The sequence below is a fragment of the Electrona antarctica genome, assembly GCF_951216825.1.
Source record: "Electrona antarctica genome assembly, chromosome: 22".
Classification (NCBI taxonomy): Eukaryota; Metazoa; Chordata; class Actinopteri; order Myctophiformes; family Myctophidae; genus Electrona; species Electrona antarctica.
The window spans coordinates 24,701,776-24,728,909 of NC_136805.1; the positions used below are offsets into that span (position 1 = coordinate 24,701,776).

At 42.0% G+C, this 27,134-nt stretch overlaps 3 protein-coding genes across 10 annotated transcripts; 2 read left to right on the plus strand and 1 right to left on the minus strand.

The window, feature by feature from the left end:
* Positions 1-715: 715 nt before the first annotated feature.
* On the plus strand, positions 716-10,935 carry LOC306915747 (circularly permutated Ras protein 1-like). Its single transcript, XM_079493340.1, has 21 exons — positions 716-739; positions 1,126-1,176; positions 2,885-3,136; positions 3,329-3,547; positions 4,102-4,227; positions 4,374-4,451; positions 5,087-5,163; positions 5,591-5,779; positions 6,172-6,213; positions 6,354-6,443; positions 6,756-6,907; positions 7,656-7,737; positions 7,886-8,016; positions 8,269-8,353; positions 8,524-8,630; positions 8,941-9,053; positions 9,175-9,292; positions 9,522-9,662; positions 10,109-10,202; positions 10,307-10,333; positions 10,608-10,935. The coding sequence occupies exons 3-21, from the start codon at positions 3,115-3,117 to the stop codon at positions 10,722-10,724; spliced, it is 2,010 nt and encodes a 669-aa protein (XP_079349466.1). The 5' UTR covers positions 716-739; positions 1,126-1,176; positions 2,885-3,114; the 3' UTR covers positions 10,725-10,935.
* A 2,617-nt stretch (positions 10,936-13,552) lies between these two features.
* znf668 (zinc finger protein 668) lies at positions 13,553-17,064 on the minus strand. Its single transcript, XM_079493329.1, has 2 exons — positions 16,924-17,064; positions 13,553-16,260 (listed from the first exon to the last, which is right to left on the minus strand). Exon 2 carries the CDS (start codon positions 16,224-16,226, stop codon positions 14,250-14,252), a length of 1,977 nt encoding a protein of 658 aa, XP_079349455.1. The 5' UTR covers positions 16,227-16,260; positions 16,924-17,064; the 3' UTR covers positions 13,553-14,249.
* znf646 (zinc finger protein 646) lies at positions 16,420-26,371 on the plus strand. Of its 8 annotated transcripts, none has more exons than XM_079493310.1 (4): positions 16,420-16,614; positions 19,104-21,898; positions 22,145-23,233; positions 23,494-26,371. In XM_079493310.1, the coding sequence occupies exons 2-4, from the start codon at positions 19,326-19,328 to the stop codon at positions 24,356-24,358; spliced, it is 4,527 nt and encodes a 1,508-aa protein (XP_079349436.1). In that variant the 5' UTR covers positions 16,420-16,614; positions 19,104-19,325; the 3' UTR covers positions 24,359-26,371. The 8 variants fall into 8 exon arrangements, with proteins under 8 accessions (XP_079349436.1, XP_079349437.1, XP_079349439.1 ...); XM_079493311.1 differs by lacking the exon at positions 16,420-16,614 and adding an exon at positions 17,074-17,196; XM_079493313.1 differs by lacking the exon at positions 16,420-16,614 and adding an exon at positions 17,383-17,512.
* The last annotated feature ends 763 nt before the right edge of the window (positions 26,372-27,134 follow it).

A 27,134-nucleotide genomic window follows, 5' to 3' on the forward strand; every position in this document is an offset into this window, starting at 1 on the left:
TGAGTGAGTGAGTGAGTGAGTGAGTGAGTGAGTGAGTGAGTGAGTGAGTGTGCACACGTGACGTGCGTCAACAATTTGTTTATGAGTCTATATGCTTGGTGCTTGATGACAAAATAAAAGAGTATTATTTGATATTATTTATCCACTGTCACATCGTCCAATATTATTTATTCATTAGGTTATAGAAATGAATGATTCTCTGGTCATGATGCACACGACTTACCCAGGTTTACAAAGACGAGCATCTAAATCCAGCTGATGTTAGTTGATAAATCAATGTTTACATGGTAATTATTATACAGAAGGACATGCAATTCCTCTTGACATTAGGATTGGATTTTCAAAATAAAAGTCTAGACTCTAACTCAACCTTGTGTGCCTCCAGTGTCATTCTTGTAGATGGGCCCGCCTACGGTGGATGAGATGAAACACATTTTAACCAGCTCCTCCTTTTTTACTCCATACAACAGCCCTCAGTGCTACATGTTATCTATCACCTATCCCTTTCACGCCCACTCTTTTCACATTCATGGAATGTTTGACAAACATTAGGCAATGTGCAATTAAATCACTGGCTGAGTAACTGGGCAGCTGACTGTATGTTGGGAGAAACCGGTTGCTCAAGCTCTGTACTGTACATTACAGTATGACATAACAAGACGTCAGGTACTACAGTATGCGACTGGGAGGGATTACTAATGGTTCAACAGTGATCGTCCAAAGGACTCTGTGACTACAGGTTAACAGGTATGTCTACTTGTATTGTTATTTCTTATTTGTTTATTTAATTCAGTAGCCCTATTCATTTCATGACACTAATACCAGCCCACCTTTGGGTCTGTGACTCTGCACTATATATTGTTAATTGGACTGGCTGTAACGACTGGCCGGGCTACATTTTATTGATTAAATGGGGATAACCTTAAGCAATGCATTAGCCTATGTCCTGCTTGTAAGATGTATTGTTCTTGATTAAGTTAGTGCTTTAATTGACTGTAAAAGTTATTATAAATGTATCTTTGTTGGGTTGAAGTTGTGTTTGTTTCATTTATTGTTTAATTTTTAACTGGTAGGGAGCAAAGCCAATGGAATTTGCTTGTGGGTTTGTTTATGTCCCACCATCAGCCAATCAGAGAGGGGTCCAAAGTACAAATCCACATGTCATCAAACGCTCAGGTGAAAATTGTATTTAAAATGTTCAGTGACTTTGGCTGCCTATTTGGTCAGTACTGTATGCTGTGTATAGGCTGCTCACAACAAACTGTGCAGCTCTCTGTGTTCATCTATCTGTGAGCATTAGTTCACTGCTAGCCCAGGCCTACTGTAAATGCCACCTGAATCACTGCAGTGCACTGCATATAGATGGTGTAAGCTACCATTTTAGCCTACTTTCACTGTCTGCATCCTAATATATAATTCACATGCATGCTCTCTTATGAGATAAGATAGGATATGACTTGAATGGTCCCCAAGGCAAGCTGCATACATTACAGCAGACTAACATGATGTATGTTTTGCACTCCGTCCGTCCGTGTGTCCGTGTGTCCGTCCGTGTGTCCGCCCGTCCTTCCGTCTGTGAACAGCTAATCTCTGGCACCGTTAACCCGGTCGATGCCACATTTTGCACACACACTCCCTGGATGCCAACACTGAACCTCTGCCCCAAAATTCCAGAACGGCCTCTTATAGCGCCACCAGGAGGCCGCTTTGTGCAAAACAAGTTTTTGGACAGTACACCTACAGATTTTGTCCAAACATCACGCAAATTGGTACACAGTCTCTCTAGAGCCATTCAACAACAAACAGGTCTTTCAGATTTCTCAGACTCCATCCTGATTGGCTAAGATTGGCTTCCAAAGTTCGCAGGAGTGCTCAGTTTCAAACAAAATGCTGCAAATCATGAACACATCGTGTGATTTCCGTGAAATTGTGCACACACATTCCCACTAGGCCGAGGATGAAATGCTACATGAACATTTTCAACTCAGCCTCATGGTGGCGCTATAACTGGCCGAAAAGTGTTTTTACCTCTAACTGCACGGATCTGTGGATAACTTTGTATGCCAACTCTCTAGAGGCCAAGGAAAAACCTTTGCCTGGAATTTTTCACATCTGCTCTTTATAGCGCCACCAGGAGGCCGACATATGTAAAACACATTTTCTAATATTACTCCTTCAGATTTTATCCAAATTTCACGCAAATCGGTACACATGCTCTTCATAGTCATGTGATCAAGACAGGTTTGTTTGATTTCTCATAATCCACCCTCATTGGCTACGATTGGCTTCTAAACATTTCAGGAGTAGCCCGCTTTGTACCCGCTTTGTACAAATCGCCACAACTACTCAACGCACCGTCCAATTGTGGTGAAACTGTGCATGCATATTCCCACTAGGCTTTGGAAGAAATGCCACTTGACAGTTTTCAAATCAGCCTCATGGTGGCGCTACAACAGGTCAAGCCGCATCACACACACACGTTTATATTGCTCCTAAAAAAATTGCCAAACATCACACACACACTCCTATCCTCCTGGTGGAGACCTGTGCCCAGAAGGGCACTTTTTCTAGTTATAGAATGAGAATACAGGTGTGCATACGATATTAGACTTGGCGTTCGGCTCTGCTGCATTTTCTCCCTGTTTGGCACGATTAAACACCATCGTAAAACATTAAGAGCAGGGAGATAGATAATATATATAGATATAACAGCATGTTAACCCCTTGAGTATAGTGTGTGCCTTTGAGCATGGCATGAACCCCCTCAAGTATGTCTGCATGAACTAACTCCGCAAGCTACGCCTCATTTATTGTGTGTGCAAAATATGACTGAGAATGTTTCCATTACAATCTTAAGCACATTTTGTCTTGTCATATTTTTTAGCCCTCCTCCCTCCCATCAAGAGGGTCCGTCCTCGCACACCACCCCCTCCTCCTCCAACACACTCAACAGAACCCAACCGTCCAAAAACCCTCCCTCCTGCCCAGAAGTTCTTTGAGCATGTGTGCAATGAAGAGGTGACGAAAGATGCAAAGCCTTCTCCTGTGTATGAGAATGCAGCCTTTCACCTCAAGACACGAGCAGGTGCCTCTGACAACAAGACACATGAACTGATGACACCACCTCGAAAGACAGGTACCCTATGTTTTACACTAAACAAGTCTGTTGTCTATATTTTACCTAAAGTAGGACATATTGATTATTGATTCTAAAGTGATTAGGATTCTGACCACTAACCCACAGTTCATTGTAGATTGTTTTCAGGAAGTATAGTGATGAACAAGGGTGGTGTATGGCTTGACACTGTGCCCTTATCCATCTCATTAGCCCTTCTTCCACCACACATGAGACCTTCAGCAAATAGAAAGTCCCTCCCGAGTCCAACTCCCAGCACAGACAGTCAGACATTCACCTATGACCTTCCCAAGGTTGAGCCTGACACTGCCGCCTATCCCTGGGACCCAAACTACACATATAACATCCCAGAATGCAGTGGGGGAGAGGCAAAGTCACCAATTGCTACCAGTGTCTCAACACAGAAGACAGGTGAATGGAATCTATAGGTTTTCATATTCGTTGGCCACTGCGGTTCACTGGAGCAATGCAATATTTTGGGTGCAAAGTTGTCTGTATTATAGTACATGGGGCATGTACATGATTATTCTCCACTAAAATAATCATAACTCATAAATTAGGTTAACAGTAATGGTTCTAGAAATGGTTCTGGAAGTGCGTTATTTGTCTATTGCATGCCATATACAATGGGACGCAGCAACTGGCGATAGCAGGCAAAGAGGTGTTATTCAACTACTACTTATTATACTTCTATACAATGTTTTTTAGTAATTGTACAACATAAACATTACAGAGAATGTAGTTGTTACTGTGCAATTTACTTTAAAACAGTTGTCATGTTGCACACATGCCTAAAATTGCTCTTAATTGCGCCACCCTCGTTGAAAACAATGTATTTCCAACTTGAGCTTGTCCCAGTTCAGGCTTCATGAACAGAGCTTGAGTGCACAGTTTTCTGCCCCCTCAATGTCGTAACTCTGTCTTACTCTATGGCTCTGGTTCTGCCTCTCTCCTCCCAACCTCAGCTCCACCCCTCCCACCCAGACCCTCGTTCATGAAGTCAATGCCAGAGTACCTGCTGTTGCTGCCACCCTCTTCAACATCCTCCTCATTCTCTCAGAAGTCCCCTCCTCCTGAAATGGCTCCTACTGGTAAATGTTTACCGTTTCATACATTTTTATATTTTCTTTTTCTGTGGCTTTATCTCCAATCTGTATCTGTTTACTGGCTGCTGTGACAATTACAATTTCCTCTCAGGTTTCAATTTAGTTTTACCGTATCTTCTTTCACGGTGCAGGTTCATCAGAAGGACCTTTACCGGGCAATCCAAATGTGATCCTTGTCAGTTTGGGAAAACTGGTTTCAGATGAAAATGGTTGGTAAACAAGTGATAATTTAAATAAAGTAAAGATGGGTGTAAAGTTCAGTAAAGTACAATTTATAGTAAATAAGCTATACAGAAATATGTACCAAATGTACAGAAAGTAGTAAGACAAGTAAGTAGTCGAGCCATGTGGATAATGTGGACCATTGGTCAGGACAGGAGGATAATGTGGACCATTGGTCAGGACAGGAGGATAATGTGGACCATTGGTCAGGACAGGAGGATAATGTGGACCATTGGTCAGGACAGGAGGATAATGTGGACCATTGGTCAGGACAGGAGCCAGTCTGTTATTTCCTTAGCGTGAGGCAGCTTGATCCCCCTGGACATGATGTACAAATACACCCCCTAGACATGTCGCTTGTATGTGGCATGGTTGGACATTATTTTTAATAGTCTTTGGTATAACTCGGCCAAGGATTGAACCCTGACCTCCCAATCTCAGGGACATTCTAATCACAAAGATCAGGGGGAAGAGGTGCTTTCACAGTAAAATGGTTAAGACTCACCCTCAAACCAGTGTTATCTCTCTTCTGGTCGAAATTTCAATATATTTTCATCTAAAATGTTTATTTAGCCATTGCATATTAGCCATTGATTATTTCTTGGTGTATGTGTATTTCCAGTGGTAACCATAGAAGGAGTGCCCACCACCTGTTCCCACTGTGGCTCTGTAGTACTGGACTCCTGCTATGACAATGTGGTAATTCGATCTTTACATTTGACCTTTAACTCTAATGCAACAGATGTACAAACATGATGTTAAAATGACTTGTTACTGTGCATGTCCTCATGAAGCAAATAAACGTGATTATCTTAATTACTTTCATCTTGACATCTTGTCCATATTTGAGGTATGTGCTCACAACATGTAATGCTATGCTTGTAGATCGGATATTGTTTTTAAAGAAAAATTGAATAGGGCATATGAAGTCACTGTTTTCTTTTCTTTGTCTCCACTTTCTGTTGCTGTCATCACCTGTTCCTCTCTTTTTCTCCTATATCTATTTCTATTACCTGCTACTAACTTCTTGACAAGGTCTCTCTACTAGGCTATAAGAGAGCTGTGTCTTCGACTCTTCGATGTCACTAACCGATAAAATCACTTCCATCACTATGTTGAACTGCAGGTTAAGGAGTGTTACTTCTGTCAGTCATGGGAGCCCACAGAAGCTGGCACTGCCAAACCCCGGTGTCCCCAAAATGTCTGCCAGGACAGCCTCTTCCTGTTGAGCCCCGATGAGAACCTCCTGTCGCCTGACGACACCTTGCTTCTCTTCTGTATTGACATCTCTGGCTCCATGAGCATAACCTCAGAGGTATAAGGCCGTTTTATATCAGTGCTTCCCAAACTTTTTCATGTCAAGGATCCCCAAATGCACTTGGCCACGGACCCCCATCTGAAAATATTTTTGCCACACAAGATTTGTGTTGTTAAAATGCTGATGTACAGTATATAGGGTTAAAGTGGTTAAAATGATTAATTAACTAATTTAGCTGGGAACTCCACCAAGGACCCCACTTTGGAAACCACTGTTTTACATGACTTGCTTGAAATTGTGTTTCTATTTTACATCTACATTATTATGCATCTATATCTATTTCAAGAGATGTCATCACTTTTATCAATACATTTTTATGTTTTGTGCCTTTTGTTTTACCTATATCCTTATTTGGTTTCATGTTTTGTGACTTTTACCTGTCCTTAAAGGTGTCAGAGGGAGGGCAGCTTTTCTACAGGTCCCGTCTTCAGGTAGGGTATAATTATCCTTAAAGTTAAGAATTGAACTCAAAATAATCATAATAGACTATATGCCAAATATACAACCACATGGATTCCATTCCTTCCTGGTAAATTATGCTGAACTTGATAAAAATCTCTTTTCAAACCAGTTTGTCCAGGAGTCTGTGTTACAGTGTGTTCAGAAACTAACTCACCAACAACCACATGCACGAGTGGGTCTGATCACCTTCAACAATCAGGTAGGCAACAGAAACACTCCATTTCCCACTGAGGTAAAGAGTCTCTCACATTTCTAATGACACACCGTGCTGGGATCAAAAACATGTATTTATATTTTCATACATTTACAAGAATTGGCCAAAGATAGGCCTATATATATATTTTTTTTAAATTATATACTTATTATGGTAAATATATATTTTTTACAATTATATGAAAATAGTAGTTAGTTACTGTAACATGTAAGAGAATGTGGAATTGAATTATGCAGACAACAGCAAATATCTTGAATAATGATTTCTCAGTCATTGCTGTGTGTGGTCTATCACCAGGTGACGATACATGGTTACGAGGAGTTCACGTCCCGTTTCCTGGTGGGTGCAGAGTTGATTGACAGCGAGTATCTGAAGGAGGCTGCCTTCAGCTTCCCAAGTCCACCTCCGCTCTCACGAACCAAGAACTACCTGCAGAGAGAGGTTCTGGGGTAAAAATGGAAAACGTGACTGTCGGTCACTCTAGAGGATGAATATATTATTTCAATGTTTGCATTGTGTTTAAACTAAGCAATGGTTCTCAAATATTTACATGTCAAGGACCCCCAAAATGAAACGATTTTGTGTAAGGGACCCCATAAGGAGAAGATTTATTAAGCATTGTCAAAATTATCTCAAGCTCACAATGGCACCACCACATCATGGTACATTTTGAGATTGCAGATCAGTTGTTTTAAAATGGCCTAAGTATAAAATAGGGTCAGAGTGATTAAACTGATTTTAATTCACAAATTTGGCTGGGGACACCCTGGAACCCCCTCAAGGACCCACGGGGGCCTCCGAACCCCAATTTGAGAACCACTAGTTTAAGAATGACTTTTTGTTCTCATGATTCACCTCAGTTCATTTATACAACAGTAGAACAGACCGTAGGAGACTGTTCTAGAAAGTATGTAGAATGGTTTAGCATAGAAAATTAGAGATATTAAGTTAGACAGTGAGATTTTTTAAAAAAACTATTGGATTACAAAAATATTCTTCCATCAAGCAAACAAAAACGAAAAAGCAGAAACAAAATCAAGCAAAAAAAGCAAACACACACGATCATATTATTTTATGGATGAAATGCATGTCAGGGTTGAAAATCAAAATGAAAACAAGATGCTTTAAAAGCAGCTAGAAATTAAAATAAGATAAGATCAATTCAAATATACCTAATTCAGATTTTTTTTGAAAAAGATTATCAGAGTGTGGAGCCACAGCCCTGGGTCCAGCGGCACTCATCGCCATCGCAATGGCCTCTAGGCAGCCAGGTTCAAAGGTAAGTCTGTACCCCCTGCCCTCCGTTGAAATACCTCATTTGTCAATATTAATTAATCATTTCTAGACATCTATTTTGTACCATATTCCTATTTGTACTTCTGTGTTCACTTTTCAAACACCACCTGTCTTTTCTGTCCGTTTCCAAGGTGATAATCTGTACAGATGGAAAGGCCAACACAGAGTTGGGCAATCTAGAAGTGGAAGACAGTGATGCTCGCACTCTTCTGTCATCAACCATTTTCTACCAGGATTTGGGGGAATATGCTGCCAAACAGGGGTTGGTACAAATCTCTACATCCATGTCATGAACATGTGGATAACTGGGGAGGGACCACACAGATAAAACCTTCAAAGAGTTCACATGTTTATACCTGAATCGGAAGCGCTGTTGCCCATCCTCCTAATATTATTGTTTGGAGAATAGCATCATAGTGCTAATATAGGAAAATACAGGGTGGTTAGGACCTCTACTATAATGGATACCATAGGTGTGCTGTCATTTATGGTGAAATAACCTTTTCTTCTCTAGTGTGACAGTATCTGTGCTGTCCATAGAAGGAACAGACTGCAGGCTGGATGAGCTGGGGAGACTCGCAGATCGCACAGGCGGGAAGGTATGACACAATGTTATTCTTGGCAAGCAACATTGTCTTTTTAAGACAAAGTATAAAATAGGCTTAACTGTGTCAGACTCTGTGTCAGAATGAAGAGGTATGTGCCATGCAATATCAACCTTCACATCTTTCAAGTTTACATTGGGTGTGTCTCCTGTCTTTTCCCCTAGGTGGTGATAACAAGCCCTCATAAGCTGTGGACAGAGTTTGAAGAGATCATTGAGAACAGGACCATAGCTACACGCTGTGGCGTCACTTTACTGTTGCCCCAAACACTGTGAGTTCTGAATCCCACTTATGTGCATCTGGAAAACATTAGATGATCCAAGGCAAGCGTTTAGTCCAATGTGTTTCGAGGCAGCCCTCGTTCTTGGTCCATGGCTCAGATATAAAGCACATGGTGCGTCATATGGCCTTAGCATTACATTACATCATTGGTTCTCAAAGTGGGGTCCGGGGACCTCCAGGGGTCCTTGAAGGGGTTCCAGGGTGTCTCCACTCTCCAGTTTATATAGCATCACAATCTGTTTAACCACATTAACCCTATTTCATCCTCATTGTCCTTGTCACACTGTCCTGTCCTTCAGGAGGGTGATGGGTGAGAGGGAGGGAGGCCACAAAGGGAAAAGAGAGGTTGGTAACGTGGCTCCAGAAAAGGAGATCACCTTTCAATTTGGAGCCAAGGAAGGAGATTCAGAAGGTGAGAAGACAAAGTCAGACAATTAGAAGAATATTAGCCACTTAAGCTTAACTTCTTTTTACTTTCACCTATAATTAAAGCTGTTAATGTGGTTAAAAATTGTCTGCATTTTTGCTTGTAGCATCACCCCCAACCTCCGGCAGCCATGTGTCCATCCAACTACAGATCAGATACAGACAGAGGGATGGACAGAGGATGCTCCGAGTCCTGACAGAAGACCGGGAGGTGACAGATGACAGGTGCCCTGTGTTGCATTCACTAAGCTTCCCTGTTTGCGTTCCTCTCTCTGCTCATCATTTCAAGCAACTGATTTCCATTTCCTTAAATCGGTCTCTGCCCCAAGGCCAAGGAGGAATATTTTAATTCAACCGTCATCTCCCCTTAATCAAATTGTGATGTTCGTATTGGAACGTAACAATAAGTGCAATACGGTAATATTAAAAGTGTCCACTGACTGTCCCCTTACAGCTCATCAGTCCTCTCCTCTCTGTCTCTGGCCATCATTCAGCTCAACTCATCACAGGCCAGCGCTGCGCTGGCAGTCAGGGGACGCTTCCAGGATGCCAAGAGTGAAGGAGAGATGCAGAGACAATTAATGGAGAGAGCACTGTGAGTCAACAATATGGAGGGAGGTGGAGGGAAAGTGTTGGAATAGAGGCTAAAGTGAGGTAGATTATTCTCTGTGACAAGTTGGTATCACCAGCCAAAAGCCATCGGTTTTCCTTATCTTACTAAGTGGGAAAGGAGAGGGAAGTAAAATACGGAAGGAGTAAAATAATAATTATATAGATAGATATACTATTCCAATCCACCTTATTTCTAGGCCTATAGCACATTTTTCAAACGGAGTTACCAAAATGTTGCACAAGGAATCTAAAAACTAATTCATGAGATTATTGTGGCTTCACTATTTTGATCATGTCATTATTGTCACAATGTGTCACAATATGACGCACTGAGATTGTAGAGACTTTGGTTGTACATGAAAATGTTTGTGAACCCATGGTTATGTGAGAAGAGAGGTAGAAATCTAATTTGTTTCCCGGTATTAACAGAGACCGTAATCGCAGTGCAGAGGACGAACAGACATATGAAGAATGGGTTAAAACCATGGAGCCAATATACAACGACATACACAACTACACAAGGGTGAGCTTTTGATGTCATTTTTCAAAATACACAGTTAATATGCTCAATACAATACTTTATAAAGTCTAAGCACAGCATGATCATCACATTTATTTTTTTTCTAGAAAATGTCCGTCATCTCAGACACAAAGGTACATGTCATAAAATCTTGTCTCATACAATTTGTCTTGCACTGTTTTGAAGTGAATTACTTTCGTATGGTTTGTTCGTCTTGCCCCAGTGTGTGAAGACTGCTTACCATAATGGTACAAATTGTTTGTAATGTACCTGTAATCAGAATACAAATATTTCATTCAGGGTTTGTACAAAAGTACATTGTTAAAAACCGTGTCTGAAAGAATGCTTTGAGTTGTGTGTTGTAATTGAGTCCTTGATTCCTTCCCTTCATCTCTCTCTCTCCAACAGTCTCTAACAGACACGGGTGCAGCTCTGCTCTACAATATGAAGCACAGTAACAGGAAGACAATCTCAATTAAGAAGATACATAAAACCTCTTCCTTTGGCATTTTAAAGGACACTTGAAGCTTAATGTATGCTTTGTTGTATGACTGTCTTGTAAATCTGCTCTTTTTGGTGAGCAACAGTCTAATGATGTAGTATACATAGCTTACAGGTGAATTCTGCTTAGTTTGTTCCTTTGATCACCTGCAGAGCGCTCTCTGGGTCTGAGCACACTTTAGATTCCATGCGCGGTCAGAAGAAGCTGTCTTTTGCGTCATTTCCGTTTTTTTAGACAGCTGGTGGATGGAAAAGAAGCTCCACCCACGCGGCAGCTTGCCTGCGTCGGCCAGATTCCCGGAAAAGCTTGCCCCAGCGGCATTCTGCCGCGTGGGAGGAGCTTCATTAAATGACAGCTTCTTCTGTCCGTGCATGGAAGTTCAAGTGTGCCCAGGCTGTCTCTTTACCTCTCTAGAAGCAACTGAAGTCATGTGACTGCTGTTGAACGGCAAGCTGACTCATTAGCCTTCTGCAATATGAGTAATATATTCCAGTTACCTAGTGTGTAGATATTGTTGCCCATGTTGTAGATTTTTTTAAATATTTTATTCAGGGTCGTGCAGACTTTTTGTAGGGCAGGTGTCCCCTAGACAAGCAAAAATGCACATGCTTTAACTGAATTCCCTCGACAGAATCAATAAAGGTCTACTATATAACCTATATAATGATAATGATTAATAGTTAAACTCAAATTATTTTTGACTGGTTAACCCAGGCGTGGGCAGCCTTTTTGGGCATTAAATAATTTGGCAGTGCCAGACAGTTGAAACAACCATAACGTTTTATACAAGCATAAAATAAGTCAATAATGTAATAATAAAACCTAACAAAGAATAAGTGAATCATTTAATATTAATATGATTAATAATGGAAATAAAAAAATAACCATGGAACCTACGGTAGAAAATTCACACTTTTGACCATGATGTGATTGTGATGTGCTAGTCTTGTCCTAAAACAAGACTTCCCACCCACATGTCTGAGAATATGCTGTGCATTATTAAAGGGATATTTCACTTTAAAACACTTTATCTGACTACTCTGGCTTTTGAGTGATCCCCAAACAGTTTTTAAGTTGCTTGTCTTGATTCAATGTTTAGATATTTGATCATCACCAGACCAGCTGCAGAACATATACGGTACAAACCAGACTTCCACCACAATCTGCAGAATGGTGCTGAGCAAGTAGAAGCCTAAAGTTCATTTGTCCCTGACTGTGAAGATCTATGACTGTCTTGGCCTTGGTGTCTGTGTACCCAGCTGAAACAACCTAGCTCCCTTGGGCCTACGCCTCAAAACAAATAAAGTTTTATTCATGGAGTACGTCATATAACAATGCAATGTGCTTTACAAATATTGTTAAAGAAAACATAACCCACCTCCACATTGGTCGTCAAGCGGGAGATCTTCTGGGCCACAAAGCGCAGGTGGGGGGAAATCATCTCCATGAGGAGGACAGAGCATGATGCGAACATAGAGAAAGTTCCAGGCCATCATGATGGGTTTGGAAGTGTAATTTAGGCTTGAGTGAAGATGCAGTCTCTAGTGGAGTTGCAGCTGAAGTCAGCGTCCAGGGGAGCTCTGCCACTGCCAGGAACAGCACAACAATGTGGGTACACAGGAAACTGAACCACAGTGAACGGCACTTGTAGGTGGTCCTGCCCTTTACTGCTGTAAGCAGCTGGGGATGAGTCCTGTTACTATTGCATCCATTGCACAACACCATATGCAGGGGTAAAAGTAAAAAAATGTAGCACAATGTTTTTCATTATAATCCTGATTTGTATTATAAATCAATTATACATTGCGGTAATTTAAAACGATTTCTGAGCAAATATTTCACTCAGCCTAACCACAACCACTCATCATCATTTTGTACACCTTTTAATAGTTTTACAGTCTTCAAAACATCACAAAGGAATTAATGTGGCTTGCCATTAAATCTTTCCACCCTTTTTACACTTACAACATAACATTCAGATGTAACTAATTGCCATGCACATTTACATTTTTAATGTATTGTATTGCAGACTCTGCTCAGCTGTGGAGAAACTGCAACATTCCATTTGACTTTCACCAAATTCACATAAAACTAAGTTATTGTTAATTTCTAGAGCTAGAGGTAATCATAATATTTCCAATGTAAGATGATGAGTAACAGAATATAAAGTACTTTGCTGTTTGGATAGATGACAAACACATTCAAATTTAATATAGACAATCTTGTCAACAAATTGCGTAAACAAAAATTACTTTCTCTGTGACTCTGTCATGGATTATGATGTAATTTATAGGCAGACCTCTACTCTGAAGCTCATACTGTTTACCACTCTGCTCTAAGGTTCAATATACATGAAGTTTATAGCACTCATTATTGCATTCTGTATAGTAGAGTAGGGTGGTCTTCTCTTTCTGAGAGATGTGACAGGCATATGCATTCATTTATCTGCTTTTAAGCTTTTATAGGGAAGATAGATTACAACTAGATTGGTCCTCAGTCTGGACCACATCCTACCTGATCTCAATGACTGGCTTTCATGCAAATCGCTAGAGCTTGTACTTGACTTGGGAAATGTTGTTTTCATGCTTCGATCACCTGGAAATCTTTCAGAGCACCCTTAAAAATGGTCAATTAAGTAACCCTTTTTTTAGTAATTGTCTTAAGGGACAATTCAGTTTGCACCATTTTAATTATGTCCTTTATATACCAGTATCTTGTTTCACTTATCTGTAGAAATGTACTTGTTTTGTTTCATCTTGTATATTTTATTTTATATATATTTTGTTAACATTTTGTTGATTACCATGTCAACATGTTGAGTCAACTTGAGGCCACCCCACTTTTTCCAAGCCACATTATACTTGGCTGTCAAAGATGCTAAGTATCTAATACAAATATACTGAAAGAGGGGTACATTCCTAAACATTAGAGCAAGTTCATAAAGGGTAATAAATATTTTATTTTACAACTGCTCAATGAAATTACTGTGTGTAAGTGACGTGTTAAATAAATACTTGGTAATGGTGTTTAAAAGCAAATAGGATTTAATTTCATCAGCAATCATAATACCGTATGCAGTAATACTAATATGTTACACATAGTAATATGTTACACAAAATCCAGTGACAAATTAGTTATTACACCAAATTGGCAAACAACCACGATTCAAATAATAGTACATAACACATTCAATTTAAATGTTGTTAAAATGAGATTAGTTCACACCGTAGGAACTGCTGTAGCATATCATTTTAGAAGACTGTGCTGTGATCATGACAAATAAGACACTTTATAGGGTCCATAGTAACAAATATGCACTATACTGTAGAAAAAAACAAAAATAATATATAAATAGCATCTTTCAAATAGCAATAGGTTGTGTTTTATTTCAAATCACAATAGGTTTTATAAAAACAAGCTCTGGGCATTTTACGTTGACTTGATATTAAAAGTCTTGAAGACATTTTTGCAAGCTAAATATTTGTAATACAAATTTGTCTTTTTAAATGTAAGCCTGTAAGTGACATCGCTACTGCAGTGCACATCAATTACAGTCCCTCTTCCTTAACTAAGTACTCTGGCAGGGTCTGAAAGGCAGTCCCAGGTACTGTCACAGGAACTGCCAAAGATATTGCACTATGTTCTACAATGGTAGGGGGAATCTCAATGGGTGGTGGTAGTGGTGGAGAGGGCAGCGGGTCTGTATGTTGAATAATGCTCAGATCAGAGAGTGAAGTGGCTGGAGAGTGAATAACCTGGTCTGGGTGTGTGCGTAAGTGCTTGCGCAGATAGGCAGCAAACAAAAAGGCTTTGCCACACTGAGGGCAGCAGTGGGGTTTGTTGGTGGAGTGGATCTTCTGGTGTTTGCGCAGTCCGGCTTTGTTAAGGAAGGCTTTGCCGCAGCTGTTGCAAACGTGGGGCCTCGGCTTGGGGTGCTGTTTCTCATGCTCCTGCAACTCTGCCAGCTGTGCAAACTCAGCATGGCAGGTCTCACAGATATGTGAGCCAATATGAATTTTCGTAACAATGGAACTGCTAGACATGGTGTGAAGGTTCTCATGGGCCTGAACTTCCTCCCAGGTTCCAAACGTAACATCACAATGGCTACAGGAGAACTGGGGCAGGGTGGTGTGAGCAGGAAAGACAGGCGCTGACTCTGATACAACTTGTTGTATCTGCTGTTGAGATCTTTCAGCTAGGTGAGTCCTCTCATGCTTGCGCAGGCTTGAGGAGACAACAAATGACTTGAAACACTCTTCACATTTGAACGGGCGCTCACCCGAGTGCACGCGGCGGTGCTTGTTGAGGCTGGACCGCTCTGCAAATGATTTTCCACACTCTGTGCAGGAGAAGGGCCTCTTGTCTGTATGCACAAGCATGTGGCGCCGCAGGTCCCATGATGCAACAAACGCCTTGTCACAGCTCTGACATTTGTAGGGTCGCTCTCCAGAATGGACACGCTCATGCACTGCCAGATCTGCTGGCTGGCGGAACCTCTTGGAACACTTGTCACACGGATATGGCTTGAAACCAGAGTGGGCTCTTTGGTGACGCCGGAAACTGGAGGGGTCAGAAAACATCTTACCACACTGTGGACAGAGAAACGGTTTCTCTCCAGAGTGCGTGCGCAAGTGAGACTGGTAGGAGGAGAGCTGGGTGAATCCCTTGGCACACTGCTCACACTGGTAGGGCTTGCTCTGTGAATGAATGCGCTGGTGGCAGGCAAGTGAGGAAGAGCGAGAGAAGGCTTTGCCACAGTCTGAGCACAAGTATGGCTTTTCCCCTGTGTGAGATCGCTCATGGTTTTTCAGGTCCTTAAGTTCGGTGTACGTTTTCCCACATTTGTCACAGGCGTACGGCCGGTGGCCCTGATGGTTGCGTCTATGCTTTCTGAACACAGAAGGGTCAGCAAAGCTCTTGCCACACTCAGTGCAGAAATACGGCTTTTCACCTGTGTGAGAACGCATGTGCACCTTTAGTTTAGAGAGAGTGGGGTAACTTTTGGAGCACTGGGGGCAGGAGTAGGGACGCTCTCCACTATGCTGTGTCATATGTATCCTCAGGCATATGGCTTGCATGAATGCCTTACCACAATCTGTGCATATGAACGGCTTCTCCCCTGTGTGGGAGCGGCTATGGTTGCGTAGCTCTGTCGGGGTCTTATATGCCTTGTGACAGTCAGGACACTGAAAGGGTCGCTGGGCTGAGTGTGTGCGCTCGTGCTTTGAGAGTTGGGCTTTGCTAGAGAATGTCTTACTACACTGGCTGCATGTGTGCTGTTGTGGCTGCTGACGCTCCTTGCCATGTTCCAAAAGTTTATGACTTCGTAAAGCTGAGGGGCTCTTGAAAGCCTCCTGACACGGAGAGCATTTGAAAGAAAGTTTGGATTTTGGAGGTCTGCCTCTCCCTCGCTTTCTTGTAGGTTCCTTTGCCACTTCTTCCTCCTGTTGGCCTTCCTCACTCTGTGCAGATGTTGGAGTGGATTGTTCTGCAAGTGGTGGGCTGCCAGGTTGGGGGGATGCCATATTTTTTTAATGCTATACCTTTGTGTTATTGTCACTAGAAAGAGAGAGAGAACTTATATTAGTAGGCAATCTGGGAAATTGATAAATAAAAAATACCATTCACTTTGGGGTGGAGTTTCTGTGGTATTTTCCATAGGCCTTGAACCAAGCCTTGCATTACCAACACAATGCTGGATACTCAACTTAGCTACTATGGTCAATAGATATACGAGAGGATCTAAGGATAAGGATAAAGTGGATGTGCGTGTGCTTGAAGGGGGTGTGTGGTGCAACGCACAAAATGGCTGGCATTAGGACCTTAGGGACAATAAGCTAACCGCTTGATGCCAAAAGGAAGTTGGCAGGGCATTGGTATGATGGACACCGAAACGTTAGCAGGAGGCGAGAGGTAAGTTATCCGAGTTTAGAAACACAATCGTAAAATCATCAAGTGAAATTAAAACCACTCGCCACCAGTAACGCCACCAGGTGTTTTGACCAACTAAACACAAATTATTGCCTTTCGATAGCGTTAGCTAACCTCGCTAATGTTAGTTAATTTAACCTACTCAAAATGGCTGGCTTTAGGACCGGGGCTGAGCGGAGTCATCGTCGTTATTATGACCATCATCATCACCATCATACAGGGTGAATTTAGCTTCCGTCTTTTGCATCACGTTTACATTCACGCGTACAAATACAAAATCGGTATTCTTACCTGGTTTAGTGGATGGATCGGATGAGAATGTCGCGCCAACAAGAGCCAGGCTGATGGCCGGAGATACTGCCGCGCTGGGAGTAGACTGCGGTGCCGGAGGGCGGCTTTAGGACCATGATGACGTTCCTGCTATGGAATGGCTAGCATAGCGGGCTAAACAACACAAAGACACATCACAGACACAGTGAAACAAGTCAACCCGACTGCAAAAAGTTGATCTGTGATCACATTTACGAAAACACAAGTATACAGCGCCTGAGCGGTGGTTTTAAGGTAACGGCGTTTGTGATTTTAATATAAGATGACGTAGTTCACGCTAAAGGACCATTCCGGTGTTTTAGCTGCTGACGACTACAAGTCATGTGCACTACTTTTTACATCATTGCCCGCCCGGTACTTCCAAAACATGATACCTATCATTAAATTAGATTTATCATATCTTCCAGGAAGCCATTTATTTCAGAAATTCAGTACTGCTTGCAGAGACTTGACACAATTGCTTGAGATGTGCAGTCCAACTTTATTATAGTTGCATTTAATGCATAGCAGCGTTGCTTGATTGTAACATTCCAGCTGCAGCCTGCAAACAGTGAGTCTCTGTGGAAAAAACATATGGGTTCGAAATGGGGTAATTTAATTCATTTTATTGCAAGCTCTAACAAGATAATACACATGACTTATTCAGTAGGCTCCGCTAAACATGCAATAACAATAACGCCGTAATCTAAGGTATTTCAAAGTGTTTTGTGGGATATGGTTTGTGTGTTAGAAAGGTTAACGAGAATGAATTAAGGTAAATTATTTTCTCTTTATAACCCGAACTATTTATTTCTATGTATGGTGACACCTCTTGTGTGATAACGTTTATTTTAACATTTATCTCACTGTCTATAAATGACACAGCTAGCAGTGCAGTAGCCTTGGAAACCCAGACGTTTTTATTTCCAGGGAGAAAAAAATAATAGCAGTGCAGTGGTTCTCAGTGGATTTTAGGGAATCCAGTCCGGGTTCCTTTTTTTAGGGGGGGGGGGGGTCTAAATGTAATATGACATGTATAATCTGACATATACAAATAGAACCAAAGGGACCTTAATGGCCATTTGTATATTGTCGGGGTTAAGGGGAGATCTTGAAATGTAAACGTTTGAGAACCATTGAGCTAGTGGTGGGTTAGCTGGATACCTTTATTTTTTTAGAGGGGGAAGCATTTCACCGTGACACATTTCCTGTTTCCTAGCAACAAGAGCAATGTGGAAATGAGGATGGAAGAAGGAAAGGAAGGGGGAAAGACAATTGAAAAATAAGGGTTGTCCTTTAACGTTGCATCAAGAAAACAACGCTGTGTTAATAATGAATGAAAACATGTCGTCGGAGGCGGTTGTTGAGTCAAAGATGCTAGAGGTAACGCATCCGTTGATAAGGTGAATTCGCATAAAGGGACTTCTCGGCTTTTTGGTGCAATGTTTGTTTAGCTAGGGATGGTGATGCTACTGGGTAGCGGCTAGCGTGCTAACGTTAGCGCGCTGTTTCGTAAAACAAACTCAGTCAGTAATGTCTGCCTGTGTATCAGCAGAACTTCCCGCAGCGATGATGAGATGCGGTGAATGTGGTTCGTTTTGAAACGCCGAGGGAGAACAACAAACTGCTTTGATTTAACAATTTAAAAACAAAAAACGGCGATGCGTTTTGTAGCGCCCAGGCGTCGGTCTTACCCGGTTTATTGACATTGCTAGCTGTGCTGGTGGACGCTAGTGTGAAGTGAACACGGTTACAACATTCAACAATTCTGGTGATTTAGAGTAGACTATCCTTTTCTATATACATAAAAAAAATAGCCGCTTGTTGTTGTGCAGTTTGCGGTGAGCGACAATGCGCACAACCAAGTAAAACATCATTTACTTTAAGCTAAAGAACGAAGACTAAAAAAGCCATATATCGGGGCATTTATTGCCATCCTGAATCTAGATTCACGAATATTTCACATGGCCATGTGGGCGTGCAGTGTTGATTAGACGGTGTCAGGAGCAATTTGAAGATTTCTACAAGGATTCATATATATATTTCTTTTTTGTGTTAATGTTTACTGATTGAGTGAATGATACATCATAGTGTTTGTAAAATGTTATTTAAAATATGCCCCCTAGCTTCAATTAACGGTTATTTTCTTTTTTCCTCAACAGATTTCATGCTGTGCCTGCCTCTCCTAAACCCAAACCACCCCTCACTACATGGTGTGGAACTCATGCCTGCCATCTTCTCTAGTGTTACTTTGTTGGACATTCCTTGGATCTTACTACAACGAATACGACTATTATTAGATGGACTAGCTTGTCAACTAATGTATTTCCCCTCCAACTATCTACATAATCTGTACCCTGCTCAATTATTTCAAACATCTTGCAATGGCCATGCACGAGTCTCCCAGGACAAAGGGGTTTCCTTGCAAACAGTGTGGCATGATATGTGCCAACATGCCCAGCCTCCTAGAACACATGGAGATTCATCAGGACCAAGAGGAGGAACGCAAATATAAATGTGATGAATGTGGTCGTGGATACAGGCATGCTGGTAGTTTGGCTAACCACAAGAAGACACATGACGTAGGCTCTTTCCAATGTCAACTATGTGGTAAAGAAAACTCTAATGCTTTGGCCCTGAAAAGTCATCTCCGGAGCCATATGTCACAAAAAAAGCATGCCTGTTTGGAATGTGGGAAGACATTTCGTCTTGCTACCCAACTAGCCACCCATGATAAGGTTCACATATCTAGGCACGCCAAGGAGCAGCCGTACAGGAGCGTAGGCACGGACTATGCTTCAGGTGAAAATGGCGATGGATCTGAAGATGATTTGAATTACTTTGATGAAGCCAGCGCTGAAATTTCTACACAAAATAGCCCAGTTGAGGACCATAATACGGAAACCGAGGCCTCTGAAGATGCAGGAAATCGACCTTTCAAATGTGATTTATGTGACAAGTCATACATTCACCATCGAAGCCTAACCAATCACAAAAAGACTCACCAGGTGGGAATGTTTGAGTGTACAGTCTGTTTTAAACTTTTCAATAACATGGCTGCTCTCTACAGCCACCAGAGAACTCACAAGACGAGAAGTGCGGCAGACCCTAGTGCAGTGGATGCTACATACACAGGGCCACCAGCTGACCACTTTTCACCTCAGAGTGAGGAATCACCAGTAAATTTCTGCCACCTGTGTCAAGTGTTATTTCCTAATGATGAAAAGTTCCAGGAACACATTCAAATGCATAATTCTTCATCTATGTCACTAGGGCACCATGATGGCACCCCAGAGAACCATAATAGGTCTTATAACAACAATAACATTGCTTCTCCTGAGTCAAGTTTTTATGCCTCACCTGTAAATAATGTCCCCTCAGTGTCCTCGTCAATGGAGAACCATGGGGATTTTGATCAGCCACAGGAGCAGATTATGAATAATGGTCACATGTACCCAGACTGCTCCAACAGTCGTACACCATCTGCTATGAATAGTCAGGGTGAACCCTCGGTCATGGATACAGATGTGCTCATCCCTGGCCTAACACACATGGCAAGCGCTGACGACATGAATGAGATGGAAGAGAACTCTGCTGCCGATTCAGGCGAGCGTCGTTACAAGTGTGACATCTGTGGCAAACGCTATCGGCATTCTGGGAGCTTAATCAATCACAAACGATCCCATCAGGTGGGGATTTATCAGTGTTCCATCTGCAGAAAGAGCTACCCCCACTTGGCTGCTCTTAAGAGTCACCTCCGCCTCCACAAGGGACAGCCGTCCTCCTTCAGCCTCAACGGTGAGGGAGACTGGCTATCCTCAGAGCCCCTGACCTTGGAGGGCTGCTTCCCCTCTCAGGAAGAGGATGACGGTGGTGCCATGCTAGGCCTTGATCAGGAAACCTCGGTTGACTACAGCAGTGGAGAGTTATACCATGAGCAATTCAGTCCTGAATTCTCTCAAGATAGGACTGTACATCTACCTCACGATGAGCACCTGATGCAAAGGCACATGTGTGCTGACTGCGGTGAGACTTTTGCAGACATTGCAGGGATCAAGTCACATAGCTGTCCCTTGCTGCAACAGCAACACACAGCCTCCACCAATGGCTATAGCAGTAATATGAACTTCCAGCACAGTAATGGTCAGTGCACAGTTGCAACCCCAGGGGAAAACATAGAGTTCCAAGGCCTGAATGGCAGCCATGATCAAAGTTACTTTAGTGAGCAAGATTTCCGTGAAAATATAAACGGCGAGCAGTTGAATGGCGGTGAGGAAGGTGATAATGCTGATGATGAGGATGAAGATGATGGAGATCTCTATCAATGCTCTGTATGCGGGAACAGCTACACGAGCATGAGCGCTCTGAGGAGTCATCTCCGTGGACACACTCAGTCTCATAGAACGCCTGTGAGCTCAGGCCCTTCTTCCATGTCCTCCCATGAAGAGGTGAAAGATGATGAGTCAGGGGAGGTTATGATCTGTAGTACCTGTGGGGAAAGTTTTGCAAAAAGACAGGACTTGATTGCCCATCAGCGTTTGCACAACCAGACCCAGGTAGATGATGCTGAACATCTAGACATGACAAACAGTGAGAAAACTGGAGGTAGCGAGGCACAGAGCATCATCTGTGGAGCTTGTGGCATCTTCTGCACCAGTTATCATCATCTGGAGGACCACAGTTGTTCAGCTAAAATCAAAGACAACTCAACAACAGTCACTGAACAGAAAATGAATACACGCAATGATGAAATGGTTCCCACGAAAGAAAATGTTGATAGTGGAGAACGTCAGTACAAGTGTGAACAGTGTGGGCGGTCATATAGACATGCCGGCTCACTTCTTAACCACAAGAAGTCACACAAAACTGGAGTTTTCCGCTGTCTTGTCTGCCAGAAACGCTTCTACAATCTACTAGCCCTTAAAAACCATCAGAGGTCCCATTTTGATGTTAAGAGGTTAGTGCCTGAATGCAAACATTAAATTAGCACTAATGTTAATCATATTATTAAATATTTGACTGTTATGTTAACATTCTTATTTAAAATAACCATGCTGATGTGGAACAAGATAAGAACAGTCTACCAAGTTTCTGTTGTGTACATGGCAGATGTGTTTTGGCATCACACCTGCCATTCATTCTGTAGAATGTGCTTTGTTTTGTAAACGAAGGATTAACGCTATGCTTCTTTTCTCCCCCACAGGCATACGTGCCACGAGTGTGGGAAAGCGTTCAAAATTCAGAAGCAGCTGTTGAACCACCTGAGGAGGCACAAGGAGAACCAGGCAAAAATCCAGGAGCTCAATGACCAGATCCAGGCTTTAATGCTAATGAATGGGAAGAATGGGTCAGAAGGAGGAAAGCAGTCACTAAATGCAAATGCCAATCAGGCTAATGCATTCATCCGACGGCGCAGACAACGACCTCAAGTTAGATCACGTCAAAGTCAAACTGTGTCTGAAAATGCAGTTAAATCAGAAGAGTCGGGTGACCCTCGACCCTTCGCCTGTGACCAATGTGGGCGAACATATCGGCATGCAGGAAGTCTGGTGAACCACAGAAACTCTCATAAGACGGGCGAATATTACTGCTCTGTGTGTAATAACACTTACTCTAACCAACTAGCAATGAAGAACCACCTGCGCACCCACTTTGCATATAAGAGGCATACTTGCCAAAATTGTGGAAAAGGCTTCAGGGGGAAAAAGCAGCTGTTGGCCCATGCCTGTGGACGCCTCAGAAAGGCTGGGCAAGGCGGTGTGAGGGGACTAAAAACCAGAGCTGTTAAATGCAAGGGATGTAAGCAGGCCTTCTTGTCTGTTGACCAGCTGGCAGCCCACACATGTGATAGACCTTCAGGCAAGGTTAATGCACAGAAAGACGTGTCTCTAAAGAAGGAGGAACGGCCGTTCACATGCAACATATGCAATCGCAGCTACCGTCACGCAGGCAGTCTCCTGAACCACAAAAACACCCACAAGACGGGGCACTTCAACTGCACCTTCTGCTCCAAGCCCTTCTCCAATCCCATGGCATTACGTAATCACACACGCATCCACACACAGAAGAAAAAGTATGTTTGCCTCACGTGTGGAAAGGCTTTCCGCCTCGCCAGTATCCTTCACAACCACCAGAAGATCCATAACCGCACGGTGAGCCACTTCAGCTGCCCTGCATGCGGCAAGAGCTTCCAAGGCAAGTCTGGCTTGAAGAGACATCGTTGCCGGAGGAGCCTGGATAACTCGACAAGGGCCAATGTCCAACATTCAGAGGGTGGAGACAAGTGCTTCATGTGAGTTACTGTCCCATAATGAACTGAATATGTAAGTCATGCTCTATCCTCATTTTCTGTTTTAAATCACTGCCTCTACATTTTATAAACTTTATTTTCTGATATTGTTCAACATTGTTTTTCGTATAAGTTGCAATTCTTGACCGTCATTAAGTGTTCTAACTTGGAGTTTCTTGTTGACTATCATTTAGTCTTGGGTAAAATTATCTTAGTGTTAGTCTAATGCTTATGGATTGAATGTGAACATATCCCTGCTGCAGGTGTGACCTGTGTGGGCGCTCCTACCGCCACGCTGGCTCCCTCCTCAACCATAAAAAGACACACTCCGAAAACCTCCACCACTGTACCTTGTGTCTCCAGACATTCCCTGACCCTCTCACCCTACAGATCCACTCCCAGATGAAGCGCCACTGCTGCCCTGAATGCGGGAAGACCTTCTGTCTGATCACACACTTGCAGAGCCACATGGAGGTGCACTCCAAGGACAGGTCTGTGGTGTGTAGCCCCTGCCACCAGAGCTTCCCCAACACGGCGAGCTACCAGCAGCACCAAGACATCCACCACAGTCTTCAAAACCACTTTCAGCAACAGCAGGGCATGACAACAGAGCCGGTGGAAAGCAACCTCTGCTGGAGTTCAGGTATGGAACAAAGCATGGGGCTCTCCTCCTTCTCCCAGATGCAGGGCGAAGTGTCGGAACCGCAGGAAAGCAACGAGGAGAAGACCCACGCCTGTGATCACTGTGGTCGTACATATCGCCATGCCGGCTCTCTGCTCAACCACAAGAACAGCCACAAGACGGGCTCCTTCTTCTGCTCAGTGTGCCAGAAGGAGTTCACTAACCTAATGGCTCTGAAGAACCACAGACGCATACACACAGAGCCCAAGCGATACCAGTGCCTGGAGTGTGGCAAGGCCTTCCGAGTGTCCACCCAGCTCATATGTCATCGGCGAATCCACACCAAAGAGAAGCCCTTTGCCTGCATGCTGTGCGACAAGAGCTTTTCCAGCAAGTCTAACTTGCGGCACCATCAAAAGATGCACCAGAACTCCCAAGCCTATGACTCCTCATTTAGTATGGATGCCAGCTCCTTTATGGACCTTGACATGGAGTCTTTCCTCTGAAGTAGGATTATAGAGTGCTTAAAAGAAAAATAAGTTTTCTTTTTTTAATCCCTCTATCAATAATTGTAAAATCATTAATATTTTTTCAGAAAGTGCCCCTGACCTGACAAAGTCATTTTGAAGATGCGCACATTTCATTATTGACTTCCGATCTTACCTCTGCAGTATAAAAGTCTCCATTGTCTGTTGGGCCACCCTATAAGCTCTGAATGTTTTTCATGGAGTGCACAAGATTCCAGAACGCTGAGCTGTGCAGTGGAGCGGTTGATCAAAGTAGAGAATCCACTGCTCATTCTTCTGATACAACTAACCAACCAAAGTGAACAGTAAACTGCATCAGCCCAGGCCCATGTGCAAATATTGATGCCTTTTTGTTTCTTTTAATGAGAGACGGTACTGTTCTAGCAAAGGTGATGTTTCCTTTAGTATCTATATATGATTTTGTTCAGTGCCTCTGTAAGTTCCTTACAAAAGAACTATACAGATATATATCTGAATTATTTCGTCAGCATTGTCATGAAATGGAAAGGGTTATTCAATTTCCTTTTTAATGCAATTTTTGGCAAACCTGTTCTAGTTCAGTCAAAATACCTCTGGGAGTATCCAAAGGTCAATGGCAAAGTGTTTTACTGAAATCATTTAATCTTAAATCAGTGGTTGTACTGCTAATATTCAAGTACACGTTTGAGTGGCATTGTATGCTAAAATGGATATTTAATAATTTATTATTGGTCTATTGATTTTATTTTTGTGTATATTTTAATAGGACAACTTTTTATGAATCTTTCAAAAAACAAATGTTGCGTCTTCTAAGATTCATGTAGCCTTGAAGGAAGTTTCAGTCACTGTCTGATTCCAGAATTATTCAGTTAGTTGAACGGCAGGTAGAAATTAAATGGCCAAGGATGATATTGGCATCACTCAGGGTACACCTTGCAAAGGAACATACCTGATGTGTAAAATGTTGTAGATAGTATTCTTTCATATATATATTTTCCTTTGAACTGTGCCATTTCTACATTAATGTCCTTTTGCTCCATGACCATTAACCTTTTAACATTAATGATACATTTCCACAGCACCACATGTATTGCATGCTCTTGAATTGTAACCCCCTGTCAAACCTATTAAGAAGCATAAAGTGCCAGTGCCTAAAATGTAAGTCGACTGTAGCAATTAAGTGTGAACAAATCTTGTCTCACTGTATTTATATACTGTAGAACACAAAACATTTGTTTTCTTATGAGATAGTATTTTTTACAAACACGGTTTTGTTCTGGACTCGTAAATCTTATGATTTATTAATGTCACATTTAAGAATAATGCAGTCAGTGGAAATCGTATCAGAACTCTAAGTGAAATTACTCTGGTCAATCTGATTATTTTTGTATCTGCTGCTCAAAAGCTGTACATGAAGCAAATGATAATTTATTGATCTTTGAGTATCTTGTATGTTAAAACCAATGTTCAGTTAAGATATCTGTGTTCAAGTGAGCATTGTATTGCTAGGAAATGTTTAAAACGGAACCGGTTTCACTTCCCAATACTTTTACCACTTGCTGTATTTGCTAAATGTGTACATTATTAGAGACAAATTATCTTATGTTTTACTCAAAGAAACATGCCAATTAATTTGCAGTGCCTGCTCTGCTGTTTGTAAAATATCAGTGCAAAACTATGGAGCTGGGAGTACGACCTGCGTCATTTAAACAAACTATTCGAATTTCCTTTTGTTTATGCCTTAAATGAATATATAAATGTGTGGCACTGTTCTGACGTATGAAATACCTCATCAAAATCCCTGCCTACCTAGCAAGCAAATATTTAAATGCCTCATGCAGCTTAATTCTGGAGAATACACTGTAATCATGCAAAAGAAACAGTAATCAAATGTATGACATGGTGACAAGACTGATCTACTACCAAATTCATATGTTCAACTTAAGTAATTTTGCCATGAAATGATTCCTTCTCTTAAATTTGCCACTTTTTTTTACAGATATATTTGCACAGTTTGTAGAGAAGCTTGTAGCCTAACCGGGCTCATAAACATAAAGCCTTGTTTGCAGTACACAACTTGTAGAGAGGGTGGTGTTTGCTTTGGAATATCGATGTATCCCTTCCAATGCCCATCTCCCAACTGGCAGGGAATGAGTTGGCTAGCCTGCTTGTCAGTTGGCTTCACCTAGTTTGTGTGTTCTAATATTAAAGCAATATGCTATATTGGAGAACATTGTGTCAGCTGATGGTTTTAGTACACCTCAAACTTCATCTTACCATTGTATTGAGTACAATGAGATCATTAGATTTGGTATACTCTGGAAGTTTACAGACCATAGAAAAAAGGTCTGATTTTCAATAAATGTTATTACTTAGATCTTATGTACATTAATGATGTAGAATTTCCTACTGTAATTATGAATGCGTCATTGTAGCCTAATGGTGTAAAATGACTTCAGATTTCAGAGTACTATAGACGAATAACAGTTTAAATCCACACCAATTATCCATAATGTATAAATGATGGATAAGGGGTCAGGACAACTAGGCCTTTTCGTGGAGGGGTCAGAATAACATTTAGGTTTAAACTGTTGTTCGTCTATAGTACTCAGGACTGACCATCTGTTTTCCAAAAATGATTGGTCTCCTATGGCACTTAGATGTACTCCTGTTATTGGTCCCAATCACAGCCCTGTATGTGTAGGCCTACTGTGTTTATCTCAGAGCATGTAAGTAGGACACATCGATTGGGTTCCCTTGTACATTTAATGGCAAG